At 33.3% G+C, this 16,480-nt stretch overlaps 1 protein-coding gene across 1 annotated transcript; it reads left to right on the top strand.

Moving 5' to 3' along the window:
- Window positions 1-13,643: 13,643 nt before the first annotated feature.
- LOC105746837 (olfactory receptor 6C2-like) lies at window positions 13,644-14,582 on the top strand. The gene has a single exon (XM_012528069.2). It carries the CDS (start codon window positions 13,644-13,646, stop codon window positions 14,580-14,582), a length of 939 nt encoding a protein of 312 aa, XP_012383523.2.
- Window positions 14,583-16,480: the final 1,898 nt, after the last annotated feature.

The raw sequence follows: 16,480 nt of genomic DNA, 5'->3' as shown, positions 1-16,480 counted from the left end.
TTGCAAAAGAAAACTTCTATATAGACTGAAGATGCAAAAATTAAACAATAATAGACATAAAAATAATTGAGGATATTTCTATCAGTTTAGATGTATAAAAGTCAAACTAAGCATAATATCAGATTATAAAAGTACTAATAATTAATGTTATATAAAATAAAATTTTACACATTGTAAAATATAAAATTTAAGAAATATTTAAAAGTGGGAATTATATTTCACTATATATGAAAGACATAGAGTTAATATAATTTATAATAAAAACAATAAGTTTAGCTTACGGAGGTATTCTACTTTAGATCAAATACATACTTTTATAATAACATATATGGTAGGAAATATATTTCAAAATGCACACAAATATAAAAAATTTTTCTACTTACAACTAAAATTTTTTTTTTTTTTTTTTTTTTTTACAACTAAAATTTTATCCTGAGGAAATGGTTTGGCTTATGAACAGTCACATGTGCAAAGTTGTAAAAACTCTTAAAGAGATACTTTTTACTACAAAGAATAAACTGGTGGTACTTATTACAAAAGTAAGATAAAAATTATATGAAGTTCAGTCATTAAAAACTGATGGAACATCTCTATATGTTTTTAATCAAGTTAGCCATAATATACTGGAAGAAAATGGTAGAATACAGAACATTTTTTAATCAGTTTTCTTATATACTTATACTTGACAGAAACAATCTCTGACATTATTGTAATTAAAATTTACAACGTTTATCTCTGCTATTTTTCATAAAAATTATGAGTTCCTTATTGAAAACAAAACAGAACAAGGGATATTATGCAAGGGTCATTGACTTAGATAACATAGGAAAAACAATAACAAACATGCTATAATTTAACTTACATTGGTCTAGCACCGTCACTGTGTCTGATGCTATTATTGCACCTTTTCTCTGAAGGCACTGTCCCTATTGCTTCCTGTGAAAGACTAATTGCCAAAACTGATTATGTAGATGATCCCATAGTGCCTTCTAAATCTGGTCACTAAGTCCTCTTGTTTATTGACTCTACTGATTCTATCATAGATGGAATATATAAAGTAAACAGCTATAATGTTTAGTGCCAAATATGTTTCCTAAGTTCAGAATCATAGCATAGCTCATGACATCCCAGCCCTTTGCTTAGACATTGTTTCAATTGGCAAGAGAACAATAATATATCTTCTTAGTTTAAAATGGCAGAGACCCTCTCATAGAACAAATTCTGTGTGGTGCAGAAGGTCTTCTGGAATTTCCAGGGCCCTTTCTGGCTGAGTGAGTTTCCCTGAGAATATAGCATTCACATGACTCCACTGGCATGTTCAACCCTGTGTCACTTTATAAACACTGCAAATAAAGTGTTAACAGATGTCAGGAAATAACTTTTTACTTTAATGGTTTAAGTATGAAAATGTTTTTTACTTTTGTTATTTTCATTATATGCATTTATGCTAAGGAAGAAGTAGGTGGGAAATGGCATGATGTAGTTCTCTTTTTCAGCAAAGGTTTATATTTAAACCAATACATTTCCTAATAATGCTAGCATTAGATGAAAAGACATGAGTCATTTATGATAAATATATATGTTTTTTTTTGCCCTTAGAGTGATGGCCCTAAATATCTTTACCAGACCTGGATTGAAGACTGTTCAGAAGCAAAATCTCTACTCCCACCCCACAAATCCATATACAAACACATATCAACACCAGACTGACATATTAACTGTGATTTTATTATTCATTTCTGATCTTGAAAAAATTAAAATGCTTTACGGGGTTAAATATTTAAAGCAGAATATAATCAACCTGAATGTGAAGTGATTATTAATTGCTTAATATTTATGTAAAAAGGGATTCAGGTGAAAACAAGATATTGATCTTTGAGGATGATGAAATAGACTTCTGATATGAGCAAATCTGAATTGAATACCAAGGACATTCCTGGGTCGTATCTTGAGAATGTGAAAAAAGGAAAACAAGTAAAAATTCTCAGGGTTAGCTACTTTGTCACCTACAGATGATAATTCACTGTTCTAGAGAGTAGCAGATTTCTTTGAAGCTTTATCTACTGTAAGCCTAGATTAGTATTCCTATCCTATGAAGGTGTCTTTCTCATATATTGGGTCTCTAGTGGCAGAAGGCAGTGCTCAATGAATTAAAAAAAAGAGAAAAAAATATTTTTCAAAGATCTGGTAATATACAAATGAACAATTTCGGAGGGAAATATTTTTAAACAAGAAAATGGCTTATTTGCATTTAATAAAGGTAAGAGAATCAGGAGCCACGGAAACATTACTTATAAGGTAGATATCTCTGAATATCAATCCATATACTTTAATATACGGAATGGCAGAATCTCTAATCTCTAGTCTTAATATTCCATTGAAAAATAGTAAGCAAACGAGGAATCAACACACTTAAGGGGACAGAAATAAGGCAGGGGACATTTTACTTTCACTTTGGCAATTTTAATCTCCAATAGCCCTGATATTATACTAGAATTTAATAAATTATATATATATGTATATATTTATATACATATATATATAAATATACACATATTTACTTTCTGAACTTGGGTGTCCCCTTTATACCAGTTGTACCAATATAATTACTAATACTGTCTCCTTTGTTTCTGTAGTTATTATGGTTTGGGCTATAAATCTTATGTTTGTGTATGTGTGTATGTGTGTGTGTCTGTGTGTGTATATATATATATATATATATATACAATGTATGGGGAAGTTATTATAAGATTATAAGATTAGGCTTACATAGTAGTAGCTTTGGCCAGTCTGAATTTCATAGGGCAGGTCACAAGTTGGAAAGTCTAATGAAGGTGAAGTTGAAATTCCTCCGGAGAAGTTGGTTGGCTGAAATAGAGGCAGAATCTCTGGTTCACTGACTTCTGAAATCCTTATTTCTGGCTTTTAAGATCTTAAACGGATTGGATGAGAAGCCTCCCCTCATGGCTTGAGAGGAATCTCCTTTGCTGATTGTACATGAAATCAGACTTAGATGCAAATAACTGACTATAATGCAAATCAATCTATGAAATATTTTTACATAATAGGTCAGTGCTTGCTTGACCAATCAATTGGACACCATAACCTAGCCAAGTTGACACATGAAATTAGCTATCAGAGTAAACCTACCTTTACAATTTTAAATATCAGTGAAAAGACTGTTTTCATTACACCAAAACTTTCTGGTAAATGTGCACCAACAATCAATGTGCAGTGATTAAAAGCTGGAATTCTGGCATATCTGTGACTGACCCTTACTATCTAGGAAACAGTGGACTCTACTCTAGTTCTCTGACCTGTTTTCTCATTTACCAAATGGGGGTAATATACCTCTATACCTCACAAGTTGTCTTAAGGATTGCATGAATTATTTATGTAATAAACTTAAAAGAGTGTTTGGATCATGGTAAGAGACTTATTAAGTGTTTACTACTTTTATGATTATACGTGTTAAGTAATACCAAGATGCATGATGGATGAGTTTGAAAGTAATTAGCAGGTTGAGAAATGAATGCATAGCACAGAAATAGAAGCAAAGAGTGTACACTTAAAGAAAATAAGGGAGAGAATACAGTAATGGTGAGGATATTCAGCAACCTTAGTCCTGACTTCTTCTTCCAGGTACTGTGTAATGTATTTTATGCATGTGCTTCAATCCGAATGATAGTAGCTGAAAGCATAAAAGTATAACTTTTGTATTCGTCAGTGATGCATTCATTATACTGAACATTGCCTCAAAATGTGATTTTTTAAAAAGTGTAGCAAGATGATTAGATTGTGCTATACAGATTTCTATATATGAGATTTCTGTAGTAAAATTTAGAAAAGCCATATAAAATTATAAATTTGAATGTTTTAATTTCAAAGCTTGATTTGCCCTTAAAAAAATGACAAATTCAAACAATGAACTTTGAAATCTCAATTGTAAAATGATTAAATTTATAGAAAAACATTAATGAGGAGTTATAACTATTGTTTTGTGGCATGGTTAGTAGGAAATGATTAATATAAATATAAGAGAAGCTTATAGAAATTATAGTTCATTAACAGTACTAAAAGAAAATAAGAATTAATTTCCAAAAGTAAATTAAATTATCTATAACAATAGGAAAAGATGCACAACTTCATCATTAATCACATTTGCAAATTAAAACCATGAATTTTATTCCATCCATCAATTTTACCTAATTAACAATTTTTATGTTGTTCAGTGTTAGCAAATATTCAGGGAAACAATTATTTCATGCTCAATTCCCTTGAAAATTTTGGAATTAATTACTTACAAAAAGGACATGAAAACTTTCACATGGGAAATATACATCTAAGGATTTATGCCATAACTATAATGGTCAATAATCATAGAGATATATTTATAACTCAGATCATTGTAGTCATTACTTTTAATGGTAAAAGATTGAAAAACAAACAAAGGAACATCACATTGGTAAATGTGTCAATTAATAACCATGATATATTGTGTAGAACTTATCAAATGATACAGAATTTAAGCTTTTCATGGAAATAACTTATATATATATTCATGCATTTTCTGTATAATACGTGATTGTGCGATTTATGAAAATGAAATTTTATGTTGATCATAAATGTATGAAGATAGGATGATATATATTTTAACAGTCTTTCTCCTTCAACTAAACTATCAAGTACTATAGTAATGCGTACAGTATAAACTCACTATATATTTGATAAATGAATCATGGTGACCTAGATGAAATATGGTATAGGTGACTGGATCAGTTGATGTTGTAAATAGAATTTAAATACATAGGTGCACATCATATAATTTATACCAGTCACCTTGAGAGAAGTGTGAGCAAAGTAAAAATCAAGAAGAATACTCATCTTTTCTCTAATCCCATGTTTGCTTTGATTGGGAAAATTTGATTAATACGTCAAGCTTTGTTGTCCAGTCTCCATTCACGTTTGGGGTTGTGTGTAAAACACCCACTAATCAATGAAATTGAACTCATAATTTTCAGGAAAATTGCCTTTTCTGAATTTCACTTCTGAATCCTATAAGCCAGAGTAATTAAATAATTGCCTTCTATTACACAAACCACAGTGATTACTTCAGGGTTGTGATCTAACAGGCCAATCAAGTTAATCCAGGCTTTTTTCCTAGAAATTGTACACTACTCTACGTTCTTCTTATGATATGGTGTGATAAAAGTAAAGCATAAAAATGCTGTATAGTCACTTTTCCTACCAGGAAAGGGACTAACATGAGTAGCAAGCTAGCACACAGATGAGATCTGGTTGAATTCAGAATCTGACTTGAAAATTACTTTGCCTTTGCTTATTAGTTCATGGAAAATAGCTCTAATAGAATTTGACACACCAGAAGCTTCCTAAGGACTCTCTCGTCTGGAAATAAGGCATGCTTCTGGAATGAATTAGTTAGTTCATCATGTTTAGTGAATGAGGAAAGACTGTCAATTTAAAATGGGAGACATTTTGGTTTATTTTTGATTTTTCTTAACATGTTAACATTTTCTATTATTAAACAACAGCAAAGAACACCACCATGGTTGAATATAGGAAATCTTAGAGCAATATAATTTTGTGAAACAATGAAGTAGAGTATATTTCCTACTGGCTCAATTTGGAAATAGGTTGTCTTGGAAGTGCTTATTGCACTTTTCTCTTCTCTCTACTAGTCATCTCCTTTAATCATTTCTTACTGACCCTTCCATCAAACTATCTATAAGGTAAATCTCATATTTACTATAATGCTTATTTATTAGAAATTTAACGTGTTTTTTTAAAAATGGCTAGTATTTTCATTAGAATAGTCTTGCCCAAACTTTATTTTTAAATAACACCTGTTATTTGTAATACGTGAGTTTGGTGAAGCAAGAGTTTCATGTTTGCAACTGTTTTGGCAAAATATCTGTAATTTAGAGTCCTATATTGTCAAAGAAACACAAACTTGTTCATCTGCTCATAATTCCTTAATTCCTCTGAAAATCTCAAGTTCTATACATTTAGATCTCTGACAAGAATTCAATGGTTAGTTTTTTACAGAACCTTGAGGTGGAAACATTCAATGCCCATTTTAAGTGCATGCACCTTAAATGACAGCATGAAGAGACCTCCCCAAATTTCAAGACTATGGACTCCTATATTGGCCACCAAAAAAATACATTCTGGGAAGTGGACTTCGCCCAATGAATAGGGCATCTGTCTACCACATCGGAGGTCCGTGGTTCAAACCCGGGGCCTCCTTGACCCATCTGGAGCTGGAGCTGATGCACGCAAGGAGAGTCATGCCATGAAGGGGTGCCCCCTGCATAGAGGAGCCCCATGCACAAGAAGTATGCCCTGTAAGGAGAGCCACCCAGCACGAAAGAAAGTTCAGCCTACCCAGGAATGGTGCCACACACACAGAAAGCTGACGCAGCAAGATGACACAACAAAAAGAGACACAGATTCCTGTGCTGCTGACAACAACAGAAGTGGACAAAGAAGAACATGCAGCAAATGGACACAGAACAGACAATGGGGGGTGGGGGGTGGGGGGTGGAGAATAAATTAAAAATTAAAAAAAATTAATTCCAATTATTGGACATTTAGTTGACCTTGCTATTCTTTCCATTAGAAATGACATAAGCTATGGAGTAGTGGCCACTGTTGCATTATTTTATCAACATTGTTAAAGAAAAACCTTATTTTCATTATTATGTTTTCTCTTCACCATGGTATATTGGGTGCATTGGATATGGCTAAACATATTTAATAATATTTTGAATGTCCTAGAGAAAATAGTTCTACAACTAATGAAAATTATTCAACATCATATAAGAATCCTGGATTTGAAGGAACATGCAATTGAGGGATTTGTCTTTTGAGAATACTGATTTCATTCTGTGTCCATGAGCATTTTTGAAAACATTTATAGGGAAGGAAGTGTGCTTGGTGAAATCAGGATATACTGTTATAAATATAAATTATTTTTGTATTTTTGTTTTTTATTTTTGTTTTCACTTTTTTCTATGCTCAATCCTTTATCTCCTTTAGTGATAAATAATATAAGACATAGATTAGACAAAAGACAGATTTCTGTTGGAACTGACTCCAAAAGTAGGGGATATGATATAGAATAATACAGTTGGCATATTGTATTTTTCAGCTTCAGTAGTTGGTTTAAAAATAATCATGGCCTGGCAAAAACTTGATTTTTCCTGAAAAATGTCTGAAATAGGCTACTTTTCTTCTAGCGTTTCAAAGAATTTTCTATATGGCACTGCCATCACCATTATTGCTGGCATAAAATTTCACTCTAAGAGGGAATGGAGTATAGGAACTAATGACATAATGAATTCCTGAATCAAAATGCACCTAACATCAGGCCTAACACCGAATTTTCTCTCACATCAACAAAAAGATCCTTTTCTTTTCAACCAGTTGGAAAGATTATTTGGCCATTGCTACTAAAAGTTTCTAGCAGAATCAAAAGCCCTGTTAACTCACATGCTCTCACATATAAGCTGAGCTTTCCTAGGGTAGCAATAGAAATCAAAACACATCAATTCAGTAAATGAACTATAATGAATCCTGCTTCCCTATATCAATGTCTTTCTATAGTCCCTTTACATATTCTCTCAGGCCATTGTTATACCCCTTACTTTGATGAACAGGTCAATAGCAACCATGCTATAAGCAGAGATTTGGAGACACTTATGAATTTGGACTTGATATCCCTCTTCTTAACTCTGGAACACAACTGTTAAATAAAGATGCTCAGTTTAGCAGGTGGGAAATAGGCAGCCTATCCATAGTCAACACAAAACAGTAGGCATGAGAATATGGTCACAAAAGACAAGTGTGGGGAAGTTCCTGCACAGTGTGTGGCAGGAACACAGGCTTAGTCACAGCAGAAACTTCCATCAAATGACCACTTTATTACTACAAAACAAAGGATCCAAAAGTCCAGGGGATGAGATTCCAATGTGACTGGTCTCCAGGGAAGGCCAGCTATTTTGGTCAGGGTTGGTGAAGGCAGCACCTCAAGTCTACTTCTCATCGGAGAGGAGAGACAAACATCCCATGGGGAGCGGGCACAGCCTCTGAAAGTTTTATCCCTAAGAAGCTGGGCTGCTTGTTCCAGGTTTCAGGTTTAAATTGTGATCAGGCCACTCCCTTAGTTCTAAAATCCACCCCCTCCCCTCCAGGTTATGAAATGGAAACATATTGAAAAATCTATACACAATAGAAAGGACAGGGGTAAGGGGCAGGCAAGGGCTGGGAAATGGCAGTTATCCTGAGTGTGATTTTCTCAGCAACCAGCCAGTCCACAGTTGACTAACCAAATAATTGGCAATATGTGCGTGAACCCAGTCAGCACCACATGGGATAAGATCATCTATTGCCACTGAGCCATGAACAAACTGACAATAAACAAAACTGTAAGCAAAAAAATGGTCATTAGTTTATGCCACTAAGTTTCAGGGTGTTTTTTTCTGTATTAAAAGCTAGCATATAGAATAAACTAAGAAAATGAATTTACTGGAAATATGAATTATCTAAAAATTTAGATGAACCAGGCCTATGTGGATATGACTAGAGATAGATTAAATAGTAGCAAGTCCACCCAGAAGACTACAGATAGTGCCCAGTGTTCTATTACTTCTGCTAAAATCAACTTTTTCTTTATGCTGCCGCTGTTGGACCCAGCCTTTGTGCCAGCTTTTGCCATTGCTCCATCTAGGAAGTTACACACCCTTCATCACTGTATTATTTATTATTACTCAATTAAGATTTGAGGTACCAGCTTTTAAAATTCAGTAAATTGATCTAAGATTATGTACCATGATCTGCACTTGGAAGGGGGACAGAAAGATGGTATATTTCTTATCTTGGCTTCTGTACAGGAATAATGACCTGAGCTCTCATAAAATTTTACACTTATAGATGATTAAATCCTTGAATAAGATAGAAAAATATTTAAATATACTCATGACAATTTTTTGATGGTCTAATATCCATATGTACCATAATTAGATTTCTAAAATCATATTTTCATCTACAATGCCATCAACTTCTGCCACTTCAGTTATGACTTAAAGCAGTTGTTGGGGGATTGACTACAGAGGAGCAAAAGGAAATGTCTGGGATGTTGGAAAAATTCTATCTCTTGAATGTCAGGAAAGTTATTCAGATGTATACCTTGTCAAAACTTGTCAAAATGTACATTTGCAATGTATGCTTTTCATGGAATGTAAATTATGCCTTAATATCTTGATTAAGTAACAACGTGATTTTATAAATTCATTTTTTGTCTATATTATATTTCACAAGTGAATAATTCTGTTTATGGGGTAAGTGTAAAGATGTGTGTGTGTGCATAAAATATAATGGTTTAAGAAGCTATTCATCCTTACTTCAAAGGATAAGATCTGTCATCAGACTTCTTTCATCCAGCTAGCTCAGTCTTCTTGATTTCTGGATGGTGCTCAGTCTTCATGATTTTTGGTTGCTGCTCAGTCTTTCTCTGATTTTTTCCTGATTATTTCTCAATTTTCTGCAAATTTGGGATGAATTTATAAAGTAAGCACCAAGAGTATACTCTAAATGATTTTTAAACCTTACTTGATTAAAAAAGAAAAGAAAGAGAAAATAAAATAAAAATTAACACCTAGTCACAAATTCATACCTTATACTCATGTTTTCCCTTTTTACTTCCAATCCGTGTTCTATTTGCCTTCCTCTAGTATCTTCTCCGATATTAAACTTAGTTAGGTGATCACAACTTTCATTAGTCAGAATTCTCATCCTTTGTTGATCTTGCTTATGATGACTTTCAGCTGCTGTCCATTATACATTTTCTATCAGTATAACTGTCTCTCCTGTAGCAGGAAATAAATATATTTTCACTTATATTTAAATAGAATCATTCCAGTCAACATACTGACATGTTTTCTTTTGCATATTTGTCAAGTGGCATTAGTCATTAAACATCCAAAACAGTGATAAAACTATATTTCAGCTTCTGTTTAATTTATTATGTTTTGAGATCTAAAATATTTATGCAGTTGAGCACAGGAATAGAGGATATAACTGTGGCAAACAGATACTAAGATGAATCTCAATGATTCCTGTCATCTGCTATTCATGCTTCTGTGTAATATCTTCCTTTTGATTGAGGCCTTCACTAGAGACTTGCTTTCAACCAATGGAATATAATGAGGGTATTGGGATGTTACTTCTGTTATTCAGTTATAAAAGATTGCTGCCTCCATCTTGCCAGCAGACTCTATTTCCTCCTCGGCTTACATGCTTTGATAAAGTAAGTGGCCATGCTGGATTTATATTATGATAGAAATCTATATTTATTAATAGGATGTACTTATGTTTTATTAACTTGGAAATTGATACAAAAATATAAAGTAAGTATATGCATATATTTTCCAACTGCAAATAAAAACATGAAACATTTTTTATCTCATTTAACTTTTTGTTATTTATGAGCTAAGGGTAGCCAGAATTATGTATTTTCATCAAGTTAATTTTGTTATGTACTAGGAATTTGTCCAATACAATTGTTGCATTCTATTGTCTCCAAGGACACTATCCCCATTGCTGCCTTTATTAGGTATTTTGCCCACATTCCATGCATATTAGGTTCATTACTGTTGTTTGATCTCTGGCCACTAAGGATTCTGTTTATTCACGCAGATGGCTCTTGAGCATCTGTAACAGACTTGAACTTGCAAAATATTAATCTTACTTCAGAGTGTAAAAATCTATTTTCACATAGTTGAATCAGAAATAATCTCTTCTAGAGTCATAAAATTCATGTTAAAATTCTCACATTTAATATAAATGTTGTTTAATTTCTTCAGTGAGATATAAGAAATTATTATCTACATTTAAAGTAGAATTTGATGTCTAATGAGATTCTGTGTATGGTGAGGGCTATTGACAAACCAGAGAGCACTATCAAGTCCAGAAAAATAGCCTATTACAGTATATGGATTCATGAGTGGGACGTTTGTGCACATGTTTGATTCCACTTGTGCTTTCAGTTTCATCTTTGGAACTATCAGAGTTATACAATCAACTAAAAAGTCATGATTGGCTTCCATAAAAGTAAGTATGTTCTTGTTTGGTAATTTCAGTTTCTTCATTCAGCATTCTGTATCTTCAGTCTGAGAAAAATATCAGAATATCTGCTTAAAAATCAGAGATGATAATTAATTCATATATCTCTGGAAAAGAAAATAGTTTTTATTTTATGTTCTGTTATTATATATAAAAATTAAACTGGAAGGCATTGGTCATTGGAAACACTTATTACAGGAATCAATAAAGAGGTCTTCCTGCTCACAGTAACTGTCATACCATAGGCTCTCTAAGAGGTATGTCTTGAATTGATTAATGAATACTCATAAAAACAAGATAATCCGAGAGACAACCAGAAGCAACCCAGCTTTCAAGGTCACTCTCACCAATCAGTATATAGTAACACCAATATATAACACTTAATATTCTTAATGAGAATGCCAAATAAACTGCAAGGTTATCATTCATGTTTCCTGAGCTAATTATAAATGGAAATGTTGCTTGAAATACACTAAATAGAAATTATATTTGGGTTCAATTAGTTTATCACAATATTTACTTAAAATCCTTGTATCACAGAGCATAAGTATTGATGATTAGGAAGGCAGGTGCATTTTGGAACTTGGTATGAGGATCTGAGTTATGATGCCACAGTGAACCCTAACACCTTAAACAATTGCTCAATGAGGTTTAGGACTGTCAAATTTCTATGTGATTCTATCTAAGAGGGTACCGTTTTGCCAGCTAATTACTTCTCCCTGAGCTGAATTAGCACTTCTTCTTGTGAAGGTACCTATAAACCACAACTCCTTTCCCATCTAGAGCAAACCAATGTGGCGCTTATTACTGTTTTGATAGAAACAAAGTACTTCAATTCGCTAGACCGTAAGAAAACATACCGTTAGCATTTTTGTGGGGTGTAGTGTACAGCAAAGATGTGAAAACTGTTCATACAATAAATAGATGAATTAGAGGGAAATTGGAAGTCCCAGACACTTTATTAACAAATGGAAGTTGATTCTTATGTAATTAATTATTTAATGATGGGTTGAGAAATAAATGCGGCATAACCATTGCCTCGTGCCTCTAATTGCAGAGTCTCTGAATTCTGGCTTTAATATCTCAGTGAGACAGCAATGAACAGGTTATCAGCGTCCCAAATTACCTGCTTTTAAAGAATGCAGAAAAGAAAACCCAGTCAGCACATGATCTTTGTTTAGTGCCCACGAACATTAGCATAAGTGGTAGAACAATACATGGACCCAAAATGAAAAGGGAAATTAAGGAGATAAACAAGTAGGAGTAGAGCCTTTAATTTACTATCTCTCAGCAATCTGAATGGGTTGTCACAATTAATCTTCACAATACATTTTTTTGTGTGGAAACAAAGGCTAAAAAGGACAAGTTGGTAAGCAGAATCAGTTTGATTCCAGATTCTGTGTAAAAAGCATGGTACATAAATTAACAAGTATATAGTACAGAAAGTATTGCAGTCCAATAGCAAAGCAATGCAGAGAGGCAGATTCATAACTGCAGAGACTTAAAGGCATTTTTTAAAATGTCAGGGTATTTTTTTTTTGTCTTTATTTTTTTTAATGTTACTTCAAAAAATATGAGGTTCCCATACATCCCCCACCCCCCTCAGCCCACTCCTCCCACAACAATAACCTCCTACACTATCATAGGACATTCATTGCACTCAGTGAACACATCTCTGAGCACTGCTGCACCACATGGTCAATGGTCCACATTATAGTTTACACTCTCCCCCAGTCCATCCAGTGGGTTATGGGAGGACACACGATGTCCAGCAACTGTGCCAAATGTCAGAACATTTTTATCTTTTGGTCATATAAGAAGAAAACAAATTATTCTTAAAGGTCATACTTAACACATTTTAAGGAATATAACTTGTTCTTGATCTATAAGACAAATACGATGTTCATTCTTTCACCGTTTCTTGAATCTTTCAAGGAACACTTACTGTGTCCATAAAAATATCCTTGGTTCCAGGGACACAATAGTGCTCAAGCAAAATTTGGTACCACAGTGGAATCTTCTAGTCATCAGAGCTATATACAAACCATCATAGGGTATCAGTGGGAATAATAAATAAAGGTAAATAGGTATGTTAGGGTTTTATTAACAAAGATCACTATTAATTTATTTTGAGACCTATTAGACACACACTTGAAGATAGGAAGTTGAAGGAAAGCAGAATAGTTGATTTGAAAAAACTTCCTGAAAGAGTACACTCTTTGCCAACATTATTCATAAAAAATATGTTGAAATTATACCAATTACAGACAGATTATAGACTCATTAGAAGCAGCAGTATGAAATATGTGATTGAAATATGAATGACACAAAATATGTATGACACAAAGAGAAGGTATACAAACAGTGGTATGTGTTATTGTATAGGAATCACTATCAAGTTGACTACCCTTCAATTTAGAAGCTGGATATGACTCCAAAGTTCCTCATGTGAAGTCTTTCATACTGTTTCAAACAGATTGGGCAGGAGTCAATAATCAAGGATGAGAAACCGAACAGCATTAACAACCTTCATCTTGATGGGACTGACAGATGAGCCTTGGCTGAAAACTCTCCTTTTTATTTTTCTATTTCTTTCCTATGTATTGAGTGTCACTGGAAATCTAGCCATTATCACTCTCACTCTTGTTAATTCACACCTTAAAACACCTATGTATCTTTTCCTCCAAAATTTCTCTGTCTTAGAAATTTCATTCACAACTGCTTGTGTTCCCAGATTCTTGTATAGCATATCATCTGGAGACAGATCCATTACCTATGAGGCTTGTGCCAGTCAATTGTTGTTTACAGACCTCTTTGCAGTAACAGAATTTTTTCTCCTGGCCACCATGTCCTATGATCGTTATATGGCCATCTGCAAACCACTGCATTACATGACCATCATGAACAGCAGAGTATGCAAGAACTTCATCCTTTTCTGTTGGATAGCAGCACTGATAATCATTCTCCCACCAATCAGTCTGGGCCTGGGCCTGGAATTCTGTGACTCAAATGTCATTGATCACTTTTGCTGTGATGCATCTCCTATCCTGAAGATATCTTGCTCAGACACATGGCTGATAGAACAGATGGTTATAGTGTGTGCCGTGTTGACATTCATCATCACCCTCATGTGTGTAGTTCTTTCCTACATTTATATTGTCAGGACAATTATAAAACTCCCCTCTGCCCAACAAAGGAAAAAAGCCTTTTCTACTTGTTCTTCTCACATGATTGTTGTTTCGATTACTTATGGTAGCTGCATCTTCATTTATGTCAAACCTTCAGCCAAGGATGAGGTAGCTATTAATAAAGGGATTTCACTCCTTATTACTTCAATTTCACCAATGTTGAATCCCTTTATTTACACACTGAGAAATAAGCAAGTGAAGAAAGCAATTAATGACTTAATTAAAAAACTTGTATTCCTCTCAAAGGCTTAAAAGAAAAAGGAAGCTAATGAAATCAACTAAATGAGAAAAAGAATGGGCACAAATCTTGAAGCTTCTGAACTATTCTTCTCTACATAATTTATTTCCAATCATATTAACATTAAATTCCCTTTCTCTTCAAAATTACCTACCATGGACCCTGATTAATTCATTTGTTACCTAAAACTATACCCTTAGAGGATGATTACTCACATCGTCAGGCAGAAATTTCTGTTTGCCAAACATGTTGGCTTTTATCCCTGGAAACACAGAACACCACATTTTCCAACCTTTTTTTTTCTCTCTCTTTTTTTTTTTTTGCTGTTAGAAGTGGCTTTGTAAATGAGTTATAGTTCACAAAATGGGAGTGGAAGTGATCCACACTATTTTTAGATAGATCTGAACTATAAAAATATTCTCTATGTGATTCTCCATTCTCCTTCACTATCTACAGACAGGCGGCTTATGCTTAAATATCTTCATATGCTTCATGTTGATGGATTCATTAGCTTGGAAAAGCTGGGATCTCTGAAGGACTATATGGATACCTCCCTACCACAACTGTATAGGAATCTCCATAGGCTTCTGATGAGAAGAAGATGTAAAGTTCTACTCTGTATGAGCTATTATTCATTTGGGAATTTTTTGAGAGTGGTAAACTATGATAACAAATAGCCTGTTCCAAACCAAATATGTAAAGAAATGGTTTCTATTTTAAAATAATAAGGAGAATTTATGGTTAAAAACAATTAACAGGATGAAAAATAATATAACACAATTGTAGAAATTACAAAGATACCACTGCTTATTCTAAAAAATAATAAATATACATTTAAATTAATTAATGGGCTTACAGGAAATAAAGGTAAATCCCAAAGTGCCTGAAATAAAGATCAAATTTAAAAGAAGTTAAATTCCAGAGGAAATCAAATGGATGGGTAGAGAAGAAGCCTGAGCGAGAAAGGGGAGGAAGTTGCAGCATTATGTCACCAAGAAACTGGGATTTAAAATGTATATATGGAAGCAGAAATAAATCTCAGAATCCATGGTATATGAGGAATTTGAATGAACACACTAGCCTAAAGCTTGGGTCATAAAATGTCTGCATATTCAATGAAAACTCAAACCACAAAAATATATGCTTTCCCTTCAAAGAATATGACACATAATTTTACCTTATTTTTTCCTAGATTATAGATCAATAAACCAGATTCTTCAATGAATTTGGCACCCTATGTCAAGAATTATAGAATTAGAGATTGCCCAAATTTGAAATAAACTAATTAAAAGTAAATATACAAATAAGAGCTACTTGAAAGTTGTGAAAAATTCTTCAATTTAAGATTTAATTGAAGAAATATTTTACAAGCTATCTTTAAGGTAATGACATCGAAAATTTTTAAATCATTTAGGTTTTGATAGATGTATTAAATTCTACGGATTTTTCCTGTCAATTTCTTTTCAATTGTATTACATTATTAGCAGGATTCATATATCAAATCATCTACATAAGCCCGGTTTTCATTTAGTTCTATTGTTTTACTCAAATGTACTTGTACTTTGTAGATGTGGCAGAGAGATTAAAGCTATGCTTGATACACCATATGTTAATTAAATTACAATATCATTCTTTACTCTTTACCAAAAATAATGATCTTTTCTCTTGTATCACATATTCCCTATGAATACAGTGATGGCTTGAGACCAATTTTCAGTATTTTGTATTTTATCAGACATATATACATAATGTCTGGAGATATTTTAATACAGGGTTTTACAGAAACTGGCTTCTAGTTGTAACAAAGTTCATGATGTCTCCCCCTCCTGTAGTTACAACATGTTATTTCTCCATTTTTGTACAATAATCAACCAGTTGTATGGCAAAGAAGACATGTCGCCTTTATATGTGC

This window comes from Dasypus novemcinctus, chromosome 12 (genome assembly GCF_030445035.2).
Source record: "Dasypus novemcinctus isolate mDasNov1 chromosome 12, mDasNov1.1.hap2, whole genome shotgun sequence".
NCBI lineage: Eukaryota > Metazoa > Chordata > Mammalia > Cingulata > Dasypodidae > Dasypus > Dasypus novemcinctus.
Note: the sequence above shows the minus strand (reverse complement) of the source record. Positions and strands in the feature narration are given on the sequence as shown.